This window comes from Ascidia mentula, chromosome 8 (assembly GCF_947561715.1).
Source record: "Ascidia mentula chromosome 8, kaAscMent1.1, whole genome shotgun sequence".
NCBI classification, from domain to species: Eukaryota; Metazoa; Chordata; class Ascidiacea; order Phlebobranchia; family Ascidiidae; genus Ascidia; species Ascidia mentula.
In genome coordinates, this window is record NC_138573.1 from 15,003,808 (window position 1) to 15,023,450 (window position 19,643).

Below are 19,643 nucleotides of genomic sequence, written 5' to 3' on the forward strand. Positions count from 1 at the left end.
AGAATGTATATTTAGCCAAAAGAAAACCGAAAGCGAAAACAACGTTTATCTTCGCTATGCAAAATAATATTTCTTCACCTTGCCGAACCTTTACAAATGTGCGAAATTTACGACATTTGGAAATGGTTAAATTTATTGTTCGTCTGTGAAGATAAACACAAAGTTCCGGTTACGACGTAACCTTTAATGCTCTCCGCAGCTTCCCGTCTGTTAGCTGCGTGGGTCACACGGTTGAACGAGAAATAACAAAACACTCTGGGGACACGAAAGGTTTCGGTCTACCAGCAAGCGTAGACCGAGAGTTACGTTGGTTAGCAGTGCCAGTCGCTCCAGTATAGGCTCTCCTCTGTCAAGCAAGCAAGTCAGGCGTGCTGTACAGTTATATGAAGGGGTTGTCAATTGAATTTGACGGTTTTGTTTTCTCAGTGCGATCTCTATTATGCCGACAAGACTGCTAAAATAGCATAATAACCAGTATGTGTAGTTAGATAAATTTTATGTGAGCCCACGCATGTCATTTGAATCTTTCAATGTCAGACCACGTGCTAGGCCATTGTGTATTTTGACTGCTGTCTCCTCATTGTGGATGCGAATAAGCATTAAACAGTTAAATAATGGTTACATGGATGTAATGCTGTGAACAAGATGAGCTCTCAGCTTCGCACGTTTGACCCCGAAAGTATTAAGTTCGACTTGCAAGCGTTTGAAGTTGGTGCTGGCGCTTACGGCCAGGTGATTGTGGGTCATCACGAAATACACGACTTTGTTGCGATAAAATGTATGGATATTATTGGAGGAGATGTAGACAAAATGGAAATAGAAAAATTGTAAGTTGACACTGGATTAATAAAGTTTTTTTTAACATTTACCGTTAAAGCTTAGTGTTGGGAAATCCACCGGGTCCTATAGAGTTTAAAGTTGCAACCGTTTTAATGCAGAATAAAGCAGGAAATGGAACTGCTTTACAAAGCCAAACACGACAACATCGTCAGTGTCTATGGATACGCCAAGTGGCCTTACGCTATGGGTTTGGTCATGGAGTATTACAGGGGAGGAAACCTTCGACAACTGCTCACGAAAGAAGACGTGGACGTGGGGGTTTTGCTACGACTTCGCATTTTGGCGGAAAGTGCCAATGGCGTGGTATTCATCCACAACCTGCTCGGCAGACGTCTGGTACATGGGGACCTAAAGCCCGACAACATGCTCCTTACCATCGATTTGCATTGCAAGATTAGCGACTTTGGCAGCGCAGGAATGGTTCGCTATACCAGTGGAACTACCGCTGCAAGCGAAGAATCAACAAATTACCACGGCACAGAGGCATTCATAGCCCCCGAGCGCTTGCTTGATCGAGGTATGAAGCCCAAAAAAGAACATGACACATACAGTTTTGGTATTATCACCTACACGGTTGCCGTCCGCGATCAACCCTATCAAGAAATGGCTGGGTTATGTGATGCTGTTATAAGTGGCCAACGTCCTAGCCTTAACCGCATTCAAGAGGTAATGGAAAATCTAAACCAACAAGAAACATGGGTCATAGGCCTAATGAGTGATGAAATGCAACGGTGCTGGTCACATGACCCTGTCGACCGGCCACCAATGCTGGAAGTGCGAGATAACTTTCAACGCTACTTGGATACTCAAGATGAAGCCACAATAGTGAAAGAGGTTGCCAAAGCACGTCAAACGATGGGTCCGCGGAAGGAGCTGGATAGACGTAGTTGTACTACTCCACTTAGTCAGTTTTCAGCACGTCTTGGAAGGTTTCCCCGAGGAGGTATGACGTAATTATGTTCAGCCATATTTTTAAGTGGGACTGTAACACTAATATATGCTTGCAGAAACGACACTGTTGGACCGAGTCATGGGAAACAGTAAGTGGTTGTTTTGCTGACGAATTGTATGAGAATTGACAAACAAACAACTCTGTCTTGTGCTGTTTTTAGTAAGGAGTTCATCTTGGACAAGGAATCTCTATTTGTTGTTTCTTTTATCTGTGGTTGCTGCTATTACGGTTGGCCTGTGGATAAGAGGTGGTAAGTGCACTTGGATCTAAAACGTTTTAACGGTTAATAGACGACCACAGTTACATTAAACCTACAACCATTTCCAAACACTACTACGAAGATTATATGGTCAACTCACAACGACAAGAGCTTAATGAAATTCCTGTTGCTGCCAGGCATATTGCAATTAAAAATGTACTGCTCTTCTGGCATAAACGTACTGTATTTTACGACGTTTCGTCTGCCATGCGGCGAGACTTCATCAGGTATAACGCAACAAATGAATCACACTGAAACACGCAGGGGCACAAATTGAGCAGTACATTTTAAGAGCTTAATGTGTTGTAAGGTTGCTATTGACTTTGTTTATTATTTCAGACCCTCAAAACGAAATGCTTGAACTTGTACACCAGCATGTAACACACGTCCGGAACGCTGAATACGCCAGAGCCCAGGAAACCGAATTCCAACTGTCCGCGTTTCTTAAAGCGAACGAAATGCACCATGATTTGTGGGCGGTAGCAGAAAAGCACAGAGAAAGCAACAACTACCTCGAGGCGATTCTGTTCTATAAAGTCTCGTCCAAATTTGTGTCAAACTCCACTCATCCTGATGAGGAAGTATGGGATGTTCGAGGTAGAGCTTGGGGGATCATGGAAACAAATAAGGTGTTGGTTGCCAACGACAAAAAAGAGAACGACGGAAAAATCACCGTTAAAGCTCTTATTTGTGATTGGATTATTCCAATAATGGACGGGATTCGTCTCAAAATTAGAAAAATGGAAAATGTGAGTAAAGAGAAAAGCATCTTGTGCCAGGCTTGGTGTTTTCATTATATTGAGTGGACTCAATATTTGATAGAAGACTACGGGGCAATGAACAAAACGCTCTTTCTTGGTGTAAACTTAATGCGAGAACACTTTGGAACTTCGGCAGGGAAACACAAGGTTTTTGCACATCTTTTGAACAATATTGGTCTGATGTACAACAAAATAAACGAACCCGAAAAGTCTGTGCGTTATTACGATGAGTCATTGGTGGCCTACAAAATGGCGGAAGATTACGCTGATCCCAAACTAACCGATTACCAGGTCGTAGAAAGGATTCGGGACAAAGTGAAGGCCAAGTTGCCACAAAATCAGAACAAAACAGAGGAAGACTGACCCAAAAATGAGAAAAAAAGCGCCATAGAAGTGAACTGTGAAGAATCTTCCAAAAGAAAAGATAAACTAATGGAAAGGACATTAGCGAGCATCGGTTTCGGTGACAGAAAACTATCACAAAAGTTGCGCGAGTTGGAACATCTACTTAGTAACGTGGAAGCTATAAGCATATTTACGGCGAATTTGTTTTTGCAAAGACTTTCAGCAAATCTACGCACTGTTTTCGTCAGGCTGGATTTGGATTGAAATGAACTCGCCGAAAGAGCAGACAACATTATCGACCTGCTTGACCCACAACCTTCATTGGCAGAAGTAGACAAACATACATCAACGTGTTGAAAAAAAAACACGGCAGCGTATAAAAGCAAACGTTTCCTACTTTGTGGTACCACAGACGTTTTGGAAACGGTGCAAGAAAATCCGTTCCACCTTGCAGTCGCCAGGGAAACGCCGAGACCAGTCGCAACTAAGAACGACTTGAGCCTCTGGTCGTTTTCGCCACCTCCTCTATGTAACTGTTGTGTTTACGTCGTACGTTAGTGCTTCAGGTGTTGTTGCGCTTCGTGTCATGTCATTTGGCAATCTTATCTAAGCGCCACTGAAGACACAACGCCTTCCATTGCAGTGTATAGTACTGGACTTTTTTTTTCTCCTGTTTTAGGTTTATTTTATTTCATTCTTTGATTTATTTTACCGTATAGCTTTCTGTGTTTACTTGCAATATCGTATTTGCAGAAACTAAGGAGTGCAGGCGAAATTGATTTTTCAATATTGCTAATAAATCCGCTGACTTCAATTCGAAACTTCGGATAGTTTCATAACAGTATCTAGTCAGACCTATTTGTTTAATTCTGGTGCCACAGTGAGTGTTGTTCCTGCAAATAGAATGGATCGCAATGGCTATCAAACAAACTTGAAGCTCGTCGCAGCAAAAAGTACTATTGCAACATTTGGCACCCGAAAAATTAACCTTAATTTAGGTTTGGTTGAAATTTTTTCATGGCATTTTGTTATCGCCGAGGTCATGCAGCCGATTCATGCAGCCGTAACATTTCATGTACCATTTTCCTGGAGTTTCCAACTTTGCAAAGTGCGGTGTGCAATGATGCTTTCTTGAAACACGACATTAAGCACTATATACATTCTTACCAAAGGCCCTCCAGCTTACGTAAAAGCTCGTCGCCTTTCTCCAGACAAGTTGAAATGTAGCACTGCCGACAAGAAGGTTTACCAATATTCATGTTGACATCGTCGGACCTCTGCATATTTCTCAGGGACCTATTCATTTACGTGCATCGGTTTACTCGATGGCCTGAAGCTATCCTATCATGACAGATGCAACCACACAGTCTTGCTCTTTTGAGTTTCGCGATTTGGAATCCCACAAACCATCATATCGAACAGGAGACGCCAGTTTGAATTAACATTCTGGGCCAACCTTAACAAGTTACTAGGTGTCCATCGACAACGAGCAACGTCCTACCACGCTCATTGCAACGGTATTGTAGAGATAAGGCACCGTCAGGTACAAGCCGCGTTAAAAGCCCGCTTAACAATAAACGATTGGTTTGATCATCTTCTCATTGTATTGCTCGGCATGAAATCAGCTGTACCGGAAAATATCGGGTGTTTTGCTGCAGAGTTGTGTACGGTGCTACACTACAATTGCCCGGCGAGATTTTCACGTCTTCGACCGAACCTCACGGTCTAAGGTCGCTTTTGTCAAAATTAAGAGATTCAATGTAGGACTTGCGTCCGACTCCGACAACCTGACACCGACATTCTCGCGACAGGGAGGACGGTCTATTGTGCAACTGCCCTTTTTTTTGTTCGAAACCACGCACACCGAACACCTTTGCATTGTGCCTATGAATTTATTCGAAAACATGCCAGATACTTTTGTCTTAAAGATGAATGGCCGACAAGACACAGTGTCCATAGTTTGCCTCAAACCGGCATATATTGAACAAAGTTTTACGTCGCAAAATTTTACGTTATCGTACATGACTTAAACACTGGTGGGGTCTTTGCGACGCGCTTTATTTTATGTTGATTAATTGCGGACACACATCATGGTCGACATGAAATGACCCCGTGTCAAAACGTAGTTTTATTTCAAAGAAAACATTTCTCGCTAAAAGCATAACCGGTTCTTCTATAAAAAAAAAACGGTAAAATAAATGTGAATGCTAATGAAGGAAAATGGTAAAACTGACCGAACATATAGGCTGTTATTGGTGCCAACTACCTCCGAGTCACTCTAAATACCGATGGCAGTGACCTACTGAAGTGTGGCAAAACACCGCGGCTGCAGTTATAAGTTCACAAGGGTGGATTGTATCACGCGATGGTTGGTAAAATCGTTTATTTTTTCGTTTTTTTTTATTGGAACTGATGATGCTGTTTAGCGAAACATGTTTTCTTTAAACGTAAACTGCATTTTGATATTTAATATTGCAATTTCATTTTAAGGAAGGCGACACTATTCTGTTCGAAAACCCGGTAGTCCCGACAGGCACTTAATTTTTATAGCCACACGAACGTAAAATTACCTTCAACAAGCATCATATTATGTTTGAAACATTGGTCATTTTTGCCGCGGTAAACAAGGAAATTTTAAGGTTTATTTCGAATGGTTTTTATAGTGTTGTTGATGCCTGCATTCATATAGAATTGCTATTTCAATTTAGTGTGGTGCTGTGACTTTTCAAACATCTTTACAATGTGTTTTCAAGTAATTTGAGCAACACAGAATATGGAGCTTGCTGATACATTTTCAATGATTAGCAGTGGGAGTGTTTATTGTATCTCTATTGAATTGGCAACTTGTAGTAGGTTGTATGTTGAGGTATACCAATTATAATTGGCAAACAATCATTAACTTTAAGTAGAATTGCAAATGTTGTCAGAATATCATCTCCTGTGTAAGTCAATGGATTAATACTTATTGTGGCAAATGTGGTTTAAAGTTTCGGCACATGGTGCAGTGTATGTCCAAATAGACACAATACACAATGACATGCTGGCGCTGGAATTTGCAGTAAAATGGCACGGTAAGGCCGTAACATGATATGACCTTGCACTGGCTAGTTTTATGTTCTGTTCAGTTCTGTTCAAATTGGTTTAAGCCATCCGCTTGTTTGATGAGAAGCTGGTAAATTTGAACGTGGGGTAGACGCGTTGTACGTTTATCGATTTTAATGATTAAACTAACTGTATTTTCTCGTCGCTAGTGTTTACTAAACCTCGGGTTGTAAACTTAACGTTATCCAATCAGTACGTGAGATGCTGTCGGACGTCTCGTCGCTGGTTTTGCCAGCACATGACTCTTTGTAAAAGGGAAGGCGTAGTGATGTAAGACAAATTTTATCAACCTCTGTGTTTTACAGGCATTCAGTCACTTGGTATGGGTATGGCGCTATAGTAAAAACGTCAGCGTACGATAGTCAGGACATCCTGGTACTCAATAGAAGTCTTTTCTTAGTCGAAATCAAATGTGTCCGCATCGCAGGATGGTCTGGTTTAGCACCAAGACCCTACACCAGTTACAACCGCGAACATTTGTTTGTTAAACTTTGTCAAATTTGTTAGAAGTCAGTAAAATGCCAAGGGATTGTCATTGGCGTACCCAGGGGCAAATGGCCCAGTTAAAGATTTACATATTTAGGTGTGTAAGATATAAAATATTGTCAAATACTTTATATCGTCATGGCAGTGTTTCAAACCACTGACTTTTATTCGCTCAAACAAATCTTTGGCCCCCACAAAAATTTCGGGCTGGATGCGCCACAGTTTCCTATAACATTATATGATAAATTATTTACCCCTTTTTCGCACTAATCAGAAAGCAGAAGGGAAATGCAGTTTATAAGAAAATACTTTAGGTTTATATTTGGTTCGTTGTTAATGCTGCTCGGGATCATGTTCGTTGTATGGCAATATAACAAAACAAGTAAGTTACATTTTTTATTTGCTTGTTTTTTTGTGTATCTCTTATCTCAGTTGGCCAAAGGACGTAGATAGTTTTGTACCTTGCAGAAAATACAAAAATATTTTCGTTGAAACGTGCAGCTCCTTTTGTCTCATTACTTTATTCTTTGTGAAAGAGTCCAAAGAAAACACAGTTATTTTATTTGGTTTCTCAGGTATTTTCCCCAACTTGAATGTCATGCGTTTCTTCTATGTCTCCGCACCCGATACGTTTGTTTCCTCATACGTTTTTGTATTGCGCTGACAGCTTTGGCAACACAAGTTTTGGTAAAAAAAACACGATTAGAGCATAGAATTCATTTAATGTTTAATCTTTATGTAGCGGTACTTGAATACCTTGATGGTATTGTGGCGTTTTGAATTTACTGCCGTATGCCTGTGCTCTGGGTGACAGCTGCTACTTGCCTAGACTCGCGTGTTCCAGCTCCTACTGTTTACACAAAACTTCTCTTTGTGCCGTTCAGCAACAAAGGCATCAAACAACAAGCTTTATATTTCTTGCTTATAATTGTGACGTAGAACGGCATCATAAGACTATTTATTGGACTTATATCTACGACTCGACTTGGCCATGTAAACGTGGTTACAAACCACCAAGTGCATTATTTAAAGGCTTTAAAATGGTTTTTAAATGAAAAATTTATTACCAGGACTACCATGCAACTGATCGAAGTCAGCATAGCTATCATTTTGTTCTTTTTAATTCAAATGAGCACGTAGCTCCAACGCAACATTATTTTCTGTCAAAAAATGTTTAATAATCAATGTGTTATTTTAGCTGAGATGAAAGATATTCTTTCTGCCTACGTGTCCAAGATAAGGGTTTTCCCCAACAGGCCAATCTCAAACGTGAGTTTGAGTGCAAATCCAACAAAACTTGACACCATATGGACCCTTCCAGCCGTGGTACCACGTAAGTTAGTTACGATGGCGTTACTATACGATGGTGTAAGTGCGTATTGATACCCTGATTTTAAATGTGACATTCCAAAACTTAAGCTTGTGTTTATGGATTATAGAAAACAATCGCTTTTACTCCACAGAAGGTTTTAACAACCTGCGTTAAACCATATAGTTTTTAAGGTTGGGATTTTCGTGTGGATTATCTAGCCTATATCAGAAACAAAATTACTATAATGATAAAAAATACACGTTGCCCTTGCAATCAAATATGTTGATCGATTTAGGTCTTTTAATTACTTTGTGTCGAAGTGCTTGCGGCTCAATCAGAAAATTTATGTTGATTTCAGCTGAAGCCAACTTAAAATTTGGAACACCGGGGGATTCCCCGCCGAAAGAGGAGTTCGAACGATTGTGGAATTACGTTTACAAACTACAGGTTTATACAAAATCAATTGTCTTTTTTTCTCCAACACACAATATCTGACAAAAAATGCATCGGTACACAGCAAGCTTTCGAAAAAGTTGTTTCAGTCCCTGTGTTGTGTAGTGATGCAAGTTCACATAATGGCGACAAAATGTTTCAATACAAAAATCCACAACTAAGTATAACAAATCCACTGTATTAGTTCCAGTGTCCGAAGGTGGAAATTAACGGTGGACGTGATTGGATGTATGGGGATGGTGGGTATCCGGTTTGCCTTACGCCACAATTCTGGAAGGGAAACACTGCTGGTGGTGACCGATGCTTGGTTTATTCATTTGGAGTTGGAGCAGATTTTAGTTTTGACGATGCGATGGCCAACAAGGGATGCGAAGTCCACTCGTTTGATCCAAGTAAGATTATTGTTATTTTTTAGAAACATAAAACTAGCCATCAGCCTGTGCAGGTCGGTGACCGGCGGATCTGTCTTTACGAATCAATATATTATATTCCTGAGACTCCAAAGGAGTAAAGGACGATCAGCGCCAGTGTCTGCTCTTTATTTTTTAAAAGATCTTACAGTGACAAGCATTTCCCCTCAGATATTGTCTGTATTTTCTTTTAAAAAAGATTATAGCCTACACTGATAAATATTATCTGGCGCTGATCGTCCTTTACTATTTTTGTCTCAGGAATATAGGCTAACACATTTATAACCTATCAAGATTTTATGTTACTAAACTTGTTGGCATAATGAAACCACACAGTTCATAAGTAAAGAAATAAAAATGATATTTTCTAAACTCCAATGTAGGCATTAATCTTCAAGACGGATTGAAGCGAGATTCTGGAGTCGTGTTTCACAAAATCGGTATCAGCACTGAGGATAACGACCACGGTTTTAAAGGATGGAAAATGCGAACTTTGCGTATGAAAATATTTCAGTTCATTTACGAAACGTCTACTTAACTTGAGATGATTAACAGCATAATAGCTTTGGCTTTCATATTTAAAGTAATAAACTCCAATAAGTATTTTGTACCCAAAAATATCTCAATACTTTCAAAAACATTTTGGTTAAAACTTTTCTAGTTCGGTTGTAAAAGTATTAAATCTGATGTTTGTAGGAACATTGCTTAAGGAACTCGGACATAACGGAAGGTATCTGGATTATTTGAAAGTGGACACGGACAATCCCAACGGTGGAGGATTTGAACATGAGGTGATTCCACTAAGTTTTTCTTGAAAATTTACGACTTATCAATGTCTTTTGCAGACCATGCAAGAACTGCTTGACACCGGTTTGTACAAATGCGTCAGGCAATTTGGGCTTGAAATCCACTTACCAGGGCCTATCACGAATCCCCGTTGGTTGGAACGTTGCAGATTATTCTACCGTCAGTTGTCGCACCTAAATGAAAGGAAATATCGCTCATTTGCCATCACAGACAATGTACGATACGATAAAATAGTGAGAAAAAATCCCAATTACTCCCAAATAGACAAAAAAGGCAAAATGGTTAAATCTGGTGGTACTATTTTGTGGGAATTGGCATTCGTTAATTTTGATCCTCAGCCATGTCAAATATGAGACCTACAAACTGGTTCACATTTTGTGCTAAAATGTTTAAAATTCACAAGTTATTGATTGTCAACCTAAAATGTCGAAAATGAAAACGATATGGTATATATTATTTTGTAATGCTATTCGACAAGATTATATAATTTTATTGCTGTTTAATAAATTTGTCGTTTAACTGGTAACCTGCAGTATTTCCTTTCGTAACCTTTACTCACATCCCTACCTTCATATTTGTGGTACGTGATGGCAAAACCTGATAGCTGGCAACACATTTTTTTCAAAAATTATTTCGAGTAAATACGATTAATGCAATAAACTTTATTGAATAAAGAAACTGATAAAACAATTGTTTACAGTGATTAGTTTTTCGTTTGTTACGCAACAAGTGGTCACAAACACCTTTATGACGTACAATATTGTACTTGGAATTGCTTGGGTATTATTCTTGGGGCCACATTTTTGTGGCTGTTTAAGTCTGAATTGACTGGTTGATGTGACTTGGTTAAATGCAATGGGAGTTACTGTGTTTTGGCATTCCGTAACGCTGTTTGGTCAGGGTACGAAAAAGGTGCGGAACTTGGAACTGCTGTAGACCTGTACTCTTGACGTTGGATAGCAGGCAAAGCCTTCTAACGCTTCTGCATGCTGTTGAAATTACCAAGGCCCAAAAATTGTCAATTTTTTCAGCATTATATTTTCATAGACATGTTAGAAATAGGAAATTGAAAATGCAAATGCAAAAAACAAGATTAAGATTTTTCTTGGGATCATTGTTAATTCTGTTTGGGATCATGTTTATTCTTTGGCAACACAAAACAACAAGCAAGTATTGCTTTTATTTGTATTTGTGTAGTTTGAATTTCACAACTAAACTGCTGAAGTGCAGGTTGTTGGCGATTGTCTGTTGAATATGTTATGTTTTCGTAGATGAACACAACACGCAAAATTCAGCGTTTAAAAGTAGTGATGTCTTGCGCCGGATCCGGGTACCCGAACCCGGCCGGATATTGGCCAATTTTCAATACCCGGACCCGGCCGGATAATACACTTAATTTTACCGGATAGTTGGGAAAGCATTTTTGTCCTAAAAACGGACAAACATTTCGCAAATTACTCGTTTTTGGGACCCACAGTCTGTGATACTCGCCGACTTCCGTTTTTTCTGTTGTTTGTTATTAAGGTTTTTCGTGACGTGTTATACCATATTATATAAATGACCACGTTTATTTGTTCCACTTATGATAAGCTACTTTTGCCTTACCGATAAAATACACGAATCGGTGTTAACAAACTGCCGGATCCAAATTATCAAACTTTTATTTCGCCAATCATTGGCGATGATTTGCATACTGATGAATTCTTTACTTTCAGGTTTTTTGAACTAAACCTTTAAGATTTAGGGAAGTGTCTTTTCTCTCTTTACCCAAAGCTTACCGTGTAGCTAAACATTAAACCATTGATGGCTGTTAGTCATCTGCTAAGCATCAAGCTGTTCTTGTATATTCAAACTCTGTGCGAAACAGCAACAATATCGTAGACAAAAGTATCAACATGTTATCTGCGCTTGGAAGCCCGTATCGTGTTGAACATAAGTGATTTGCCATGACGTTCATAACGTCGCAAAAATATTCGATTCTGGTGCAAGTGGGTTTAGTAAACACAAGCTCGTTGGCCCGCGTCTACGTGGTTTAAAGTGGCTGGAATCAGCACGAAGCTCAATAATTCATGCAACACAATTTTCGATTATAATATGTTTTACTCATTAAAATATTGCTATTCTTTAGTTGAGATGAGGAAACTTCTTTCGAATCACGTTTCGAAGTTAAAGGTTCTCCCTTGTACCCAGCCAAAGATCAGTTCAAATACAAACTCAAATGCAACAGCGCATGATACCATTACAGATCTTTCAGCCATAATACAACGTGAGTCGTTTGCTTGTATAAAATATATTAAACTTGCCGTATCAGTCTATATGTGATAAATTCTTTCTCTGATTGGCACTCTTTTGCAAAAGACTGACTTTTGTATTGTAAATGGTACACAAGCTTTCGCGAATTTCCTTCGCTTCGTCAGGTGTAAATAAACACAATGCGATACAAAAAAACAAGCGCAAGGCGGTCGAAGAAAAAAGGCACTGTAAATGATAAGCTGCCGTTAGTTGTCGTCGTCGTGTTGCTGCATCGTTCCTGCGGCATCGTCGTGTTGATAATGGCTCAGGAATCCCCAATCTCTGTTGAGCCCATCTTTGATGGCATTGAAGCGGTTAATGTGGTGTTGCTCGGCCATCTCCCTTGCTGATCTTGATTTCCCTTTAACTTTTTGCAAGACCATTACCCGCATGTCGTCGACGCTATGCTTAGGCTCGTTGAAGTGTGCCCCCACTGGCTTTTCAGTGTTGTTATGTCGGACATCGTTCTTATGGCCATTCATTCTCTTTCGCAGAGTTTGCCCTGTCTGTCCAATGTACAGAGCGCGGGGGCAGCGTGCACATGTTATTGCGTACACCACGTTCGTTGATTTGCAAGTGAATGATCCATTTGGTGTAAATTTGTTGCTTTTATTGTTGACGGTGATGTGGTTCTCCGGGTTGATCAATTTGCACAGAGTACACCTAGTGCTTTTACACGGACGAGTTCCCAACTGTTGTTTGGTTGCATTCAGTGCCGAGGCAGTTAAAAGTTTCTTAAGATTAGGAGGTTGCCGATAGGCTATTACTGGCAGGTGTGGAAAAATTTCACTTACTGCTTTGTCTTGTTGAAGAATTGGTTGCAGGTCTCTTGCGATCTTTTTGAGGCGACCAACCGAATAGTTGTAGGTGATTGCAAGTGGTATACGCGTTGGGTTCTTCCTTTGGTTGTTGTATTGTAGAAGACGTTCTCTTGGGATCTTTGCTGCTCTTTTCATTTCTTTATCTACCAAGCTAGCCCGGTAGCCATTCGCCAGAAATACCTCCCGCAAAGCACGTAAACGTGTGTTGCAGTCGTCGTAACGAGAACATATCCGTCTGTATCGCAGCGTTTGGGAATATATTATGGACCGATACACATGTCTGGGGTGGGAACTCGGAGGGTGTAGATACGTGCCTCGATCCGTCGGTTTATGATAGATAGAGGTGAAAAGTTCACCGTTTTGCAGTGCGACCGTTACATCCAGGAAGTGGACACATGTGGTAGACCACTCCACCGTGAATCGTATGTTCGGGTCCACTCGATTAAATTCTTGCACGAATAGCTGGAGGGGTCGTTCCCCCGCAGTCCAAATCAAGAAAACGTCATCGATAAACCGGTGGTATGTTTTTATCGATGACTCATATGGTTGTATGAAGCGTTCCTCCAAACTTGCCATAAAGATATTGGCGTATTGTGGTGCCAGGCGGGTACCCATTGCCGTACCTTTAATTTGGATATAATTGTTGCCGTCGAATTTGAAATTGTTGTGTTCCAGAATAAAACGGGTCAGTCGTAGGGCCGGTTTAGACCGGATATCTTCATCCGGGAGTGCTTCTTGTACAGCCTTCAGTCCACGCTCGTGGTCAATGTTGCTGTATAGCGATGTCACGTCCAACGTGACCAATAGAGCGTTGGAGGGAAGGTTTTTAATGGTTGACAAGCGCTTGATGAAATCTGTTGTGTCTTGAATGTAGCTTTTTGCTGATTGAGCGTGTGGCTTCAAAATTCTTTCGACGTATCCGGATATTTCCTCCGTGAGCGTTCCCAGGCCGCTTATAATTGGACGTCCTGGGTTGTTGGGTTTGTGCACCTTAGGTAGCAAGTAAAATACGCCTGGTGTCGGATCTTCAGGAACTAGAGACGCAGTGTCGTTCCTCACGCCTTCTGGAAACGATTTTATCAACTTCATGAGTTCCTTCCTGAACTTGTCGGTTGGGTCTGTTTCCAGCTTCTGGTAATATTCCACGTTGTCTAACTGACGGCAAGCTTCTTGCATGTAAGCTTCGGTGTCCATAACAACTATAGCGCCTCCCTTATCAGCAGGTTTGATAACGAGATTTTCACACTTCTTTAGTTGGTGGACAGCTACCGATTCTTCTCGTGATAAGTTCGGTCGATGGTCACGTTTATGGTTGAGAATTTCTGTCTCAACACGATTGCGAAAACAACTGATGTATAAATCCAGATTTGGGTTACGTCCTTCTGGAGGTGTCCACTCACAAAAGTGCGGCTTAGAGTTCACTTTGCCATTGTAGCTTTCCTGTGTGTTGGTTTCCTTGCCATGGAAATATTCTGCCAAGCGCATTCGGCGAAAGAACGCCTCTACATCTGCGCATACTTCAATTTTGTCTAGCTTTGTCGATGGACAAAAGTTGAGGCCTCTTCGCAGAAGCGATGTTTGACCACTGCTTAGGTTCTGCTAAGCCATAAGAACTTAGCAGAACCTAAGCAGTGGTCAAACATCGCTTCTGCGAAGAGGCCTCAACTTTTGTCCATCGACAAAGCTAGACAAAATTGAAGTATGCGCAGATGTAGAGGCGTTCTTTCGCCGAATGCGCTTGGCAGAATATTTCCATGGCAAGGAAACCAACACACAGGAAAGCTACAATGGCAAAGTGAACTCTAAGCCGCACTTTTGTGAGTGGACACCTCCAGAAGGACGTAACCCAAATCTGGATTTATACATCAGTTGTTTTCGCAATCGTGTTGAGACAGAAATTCTCAACCATAAACGTGACCATCGACCGAACTTATCACGAGAAGAATCGGTAGCTGTCCACCAACTAAAGAAGTGTGAAAATCTCGTTATCAAACCTGCTGATAAGGGAGGCGCTATAGTTGTTATGGACACCGAAGCTTACATGCAAGAAGCTTGCCGTCAGTTAGACAACGTGGAATATTACCAGAAGCTGGAAACAGACCCAACCGACAAGTTCAGGAAGGAACTCATGAAGTTGATAAAATCGTTTCCAGAAGGCGTGAGGAACGACACTGCGTCTCTAGTTCCTGAAGATCCGACACCAGGCGTATTTTACTTGCTACCTAAGGTGCACAAACCCAACAACCCAGGACGTCCAATTATAAGCGGCCTGGGAACGCTCACGGAGGAAATATCCGGATACGTCGAAAGAATTTTGAAGCCACACGCTCAATCAGCAAAAAGCTACATTCAAGACACAACAGATTTCATCAAGCGCTTGTCAACCATTAAAAACCTTCCCTCCAACGCTCTATTGGTCACGTTGGACGTGACATCGCTATACAGCAACATTGACCACGAGCGTGGACTGAAGGCTGTACAAGAAGCACTCCCGGATGAAGATATCCGGTCTAAACCGGCCCTACGACTGACCCGTTTTATTCTGGAACACAACAATTTCAAATTCGACGGCAACAATTATATCCAAATTAAAGGTACGGCAATGGGTACCCGCCTGGCACCACAATACGCCAATATCTTTATGGCAAGTTTGGAGGAACGCTTCATACAACCATATGAGTCATCGATAAAAACATACCACCGGTTTATCGATGACGTTTTCTTGATTTGGACTGCGGGGGAACGACCCCTCCAGCTATTCGTGCAAGAATTTAATCGAGTGGACCCGAACATACGATTCACGGTGGAGTGGTCTACCACATGTGTCCACTTCCTGGATGTAACGGTCGCACTGCAAAACGGTGAACTTTTCACCTCTATCTATCATAAACCGACGGATCGAGGCACGTATCTACACCCTCCGAGTTCCCACCCCAGACATGTGTATCGGTCCATAATATATTCCCAAACGCTGCGATACAGACGGATATGTTCTCGTTACGACGACTGCAACACACGTTTACGTGCTTTGCGGGAGGTATTTCTGGCGAATGGCTACCGGGCTAGCTTGGTAGATAAAGAAATGAAAAGAGCAGCAAAGATCCCAAGAGAACGTCTTCTACAATACAACAACCAAAGGAAGAACCCAACGCGTATACCACTTGCAATCACCTACAACTATTCGGTTGGTCGCCTCAAAAAGATCGCAAGAGACCTGCAACCAATTCTTCAACAAGACAAAGCAGTAAGTGAAATTTTTCCACACCTGCCAGTAATAGCCTATCGGCAACCTCCTAATCTTAAGAAACTTTTAACTGCCTCGGCACTGAATGCAACCAAACAACAGTTGGGAACTCGTCCGTGTAAAAGCACTAGGTGTACTCTGTGCAAATTGATCAACCCGGAGAACCACATCACCGTCAACAATAAAAGCAACAAATTTACACCAAATGGATCATTCACTTGCAAATCAACGAACGTGGTGTACGCAATAACATGTGCACGCTGCCCCCGCGCTCTGTACATTGGACAGACAGGGCAAACTCTGCGAAAGAGAATGAATGGCCATAAGAACGATGTCCGACATAACAACACTGAAAAGCCAGTGGGGGCACACTTCAACGAGCCTAAGCATAGCGTCGACGACATGCGGGTAATGGTCTTGCAAAAAGTTAAAGGGAAATCAAGATCAGCAAGGGAGATGGCCGAGCAACACCACATTAACCGCTTCAATGCCATCAAAGATGGGCTCAACAGAGATTGGGGATTCCTGAGCCATTATCAACACGACGATGCCGCAGGAACAATGCAGCAACACGACGACGCCAACTAACGGCAGCTTATCATTTACAGTGCCTTTTTTCTTCGACCGCCTTGCGCTTGTTTTTTTGTATCGCATTGTGTTTATTTACACCTGACGAAGCGAAGGAAATTCGCGAAAGCTTGTGTACCATTTACAATACAAAAGTCAGTCTTTTGCAAAAGAGTGCCAATCAGAGAAAGAATTTGTATAAAATAGTGATACTACAAAGTACATGTTGGTGTGCTGACTTTCAAAGCTTCGGTTTGATATTTTAGGCTTGCAATTACCTTATAAATTATACAATCTCTTTCTCATCTATGAAATTATAGATGATTAAATTATCATGAGTTGTGACTTTTTCTTGTGATTTCCGTAATACTTAATAACCACAGATTAACCTATATTTAACGTCATGTAACATAAGTATCCTCCATATATAATGTTTTGTGTTTATATTACAGCGATAGCTAACCTAAAATTTGGACCACCGGGGGATTCCCCGCCGGAGGAGGAGTTTGAACGATTGTGGAATTACGTTTACAAAATACAGGTTCATTACACACCCACACTCTGTGTGAATTTATCAATCCATGAAAATAACATGTTTTATATGCGCAAAAGAGCCATAATAATCAATGAGAGCTGCAGACAGGGTGTATACACACACTGTTTCGACCTGTAAGGTCTCATCAGTGCAGCTGTTGATGTGGCACTGTGCTAGCTGGTAGACTAGCAGGCACACAGATTTCCACTTTGTGGTACCTTTCGGTCAATCGTCGATATGTTGGGTAACAAACTAGGTCTACCAGCTAGCACAGTGCCACATCAACAGCTGCACTGATGAGACCTTACAGGTCGAAACAGTGCGTGTATACACCCTGTCTGCAGCTCTCATTAACATGTTTTAGTTTTTCCAATAGTTCGATAAAAGCGACATACGTAACCTACATTAAAAAACGTTTTTTTGCAAACGATTATGTCAACTTGTCAGTTATACTGTTTAGCACTACGTTCCGAATTTAATTTAGTATTTTCTGAAATGCTTCAGAGAAAAGCACCGCAAAGCAAAAAAGGGATTAAATCCTGTTGTAGTTCCAGTGTCCGAAGGTGGAAGTGAATGGCGGACGTCGGTTGGACGGAGATGGTGGGTATCCGGTTTGCCTAACGCCACAATTCTGGAAGGGAAACACTGCTGGTGGTGACCGATGTTTGGTTTATTCATTTGGAATCGGAGGAGATTTTAGTTTTGACGATGCGATGGCCAACAAGGGATGTGAAGTCCACTCGTTTGATCCAAGTAAGGTTGTTGTTTTATGTGACTTCCTTAAACCTGTAGAAATCCATTTTACTTAGGCCTTCTATAAATAGTTACCGATCTATTTTGGTTTGCGAAACAAAAATACATTAACATACCACCAAGATTTTATATGACCGCACCAGTTTGTGGAAAATAGTTGGCAAACGGATGAAAAAAGTTTGGGAACCACAGGTCTAAAAATCTTAGAAATTTATAATTTAACCGATCATGGTCGTATGAAACTGCTCAATGCGCAGGTATTAATCTTCAAGATGGATTAAAGCGAGATTCTGGAGTCGTGTTTCACAAAATTGGTATCAGCTCTGAGGATAACGACCACGGTTTTAAAGGATGGAAAATGCGAACTTTGCGTATGAAAATATTTCAATACATTTAACAACTTTTGGTTCAAACTTAGTAGTTTGGTTTAAATAACCCCGAAGTCGTTTCTTGTAGGTACATTGCTTAAGGAGCTCGGACATAACGGAAGGTATCTGGATTATTTGAAAGTGGACACGGACAATCCCACCGGTGGAGGATTTGAACATGAGGTGATTCTTGTTTATGCTGCAAACTTAACATCCCTTGACATGTCTGTTACAACGCAGACCATGCAAGAGCTGCTTGACACAGGCTTGTACAAATGCGTCAGGCAATTTGGGCTTGAAATCCACCTGCCAGGACCAATTATGGTTCCCCGTTGGCTGGAACGTTGCAGATTATTTTACCGGCAGTTTTTACAGCTAAATGATCGCAAATATCGTTCATTTGCGATCACAGATAACGTACGATACGATATTATAGTGAGAAAAGATCCCAATTACTCCCAAATGGACAAAAAGGGCAAAATTGTTAAAAACGGAGGTGCGATTTTGTGGGAGTTGGTGTTCGTTAATTTTGATCCTCAGCCATGTCAAATATGACAATATCTAACGAAATGATGATGGCATTTCAAAAAAGCGCAAATGTAACACCAGAAATAAAACAATAGCGAAATAAAAATCTAACAAAATAGTGGCGTGGGTTGGTTAAATTACAGCTTGGTTAACCCCTAACGGGTATTAAACCATATTTTTGAAATATTACTTACAAAGGTGATTAGCAAGAAAGGGTATGTTGTTTAACTATATTTCTGTACTGTGGCTACATTCGTGTTTGAGTGACTTGTGCCGTATGTTTTGTTGCAATAAAAGAATATCTGCAAGCATTACATATACTGCGTCATCTTGGAAGTGAGAAAGAATGATAGAATATAAGAGGTGCCAAGTAATTCAATCAAGCTTTTTCATCTATTCTACAAGAGGCAAATTGAATAAAAATGTCGCATTGCTACGCTGAAGGAAGCATCCTTCAACAAGGAAGATTTGGTAAATTCCTGGATTTAATTTTAAAAATGATACTCAACAAATACTTTTATTGAAAGGTCAGCTCTTTAAAACAGAAAGAAACTCAAAAAGATGAAACACCTACGTATGCAACGTTATTAGTACTATTTTTTGTTTGTTATGCAACTATCTGCCACAAACACTTTTGTGACGTACAATACTTCACTTGAAGTTACTTTTATAATTAGATTATCCATGTGCGTGTTTGTGGCAGCCAGCAGGTGGTGACTGGTTGAAGTAATTTGTTTAAATATTCAATGCAAGGAGTTTATACTGTGTTTCGGCAATCCGTACAAGCTGTTTTGGCCAGTGGTTGTGT

The 19,643-nt window shown here is 40.8% G+C and overlaps 3 protein-coding genes across 3 annotated transcripts; all 3 read left to right on the forward strand.

Moving 5' to 3' along the window:
* Nucleotides 1–406: 406 nt before the first annotated feature.
* Nucleotides 407–3,971, forward strand: LOC145911172 (receptor-interacting serine/threonine-protein kinase 4-like). The gene is made up of 5 exons (XM_082998425.1): nt 407–827; nt 939–1,783; nt 1,848–1,880; nt 1,953–2,042; nt 2,391–3,971. The coding sequence occupies exons 1-5, from the start codon at nt 646–648 to the stop codon at nt 3,173–3,175; spliced, it is 1,935 nt and encodes a 644-aa protein (XP_082854551.1). The 5' UTR covers nt 407–645; the 3' UTR covers nt 3,176–3,971.
* Nucleotides 3,972–7,023: 3,052 nt separating this feature from the next.
* On the forward strand, nt 7,024–10,158 carry LOC145911238 (putative methyltransferase-like protein 24). The gene is made up of 7 exons (XM_082998515.1): nt 7,024–7,127; nt 7,944–8,078; nt 8,416–8,504; nt 8,695–8,902; nt 9,304–9,417; nt 9,617–9,711; nt 9,766–10,158. Exons 1-7 carry the CDS (start codon nt 7,034–7,036, stop codon nt 10,078–10,080), a joined length of 1,050 nt encoding a protein of 349 aa, XP_082854641.1. The 5' UTR covers nt 7,024–7,033; the 3' UTR covers nt 10,081–10,158.
* A 1,702-nt stretch (nt 10,159–11,860) lies between these two features.
* Nucleotides 11,861–18,862, forward strand: LOC145912063 (putative methyltransferase-like protein 24). Its single transcript, XM_082999485.1, has 6 exons — nt 11,861–11,993; nt 17,104–17,192; nt 17,735–17,939; nt 18,197–18,310; nt 18,396–18,490; nt 18,548–18,862. The coding sequence occupies exons 1-6, from the start codon at nt 11,861–11,863 to the stop codon at nt 18,860–18,862; spliced, it is 951 nt and encodes a 316-aa protein (XP_082855611.1).
* The last annotated feature ends 781 nt before the right edge of the window (nt 18,863–19,643 follow it).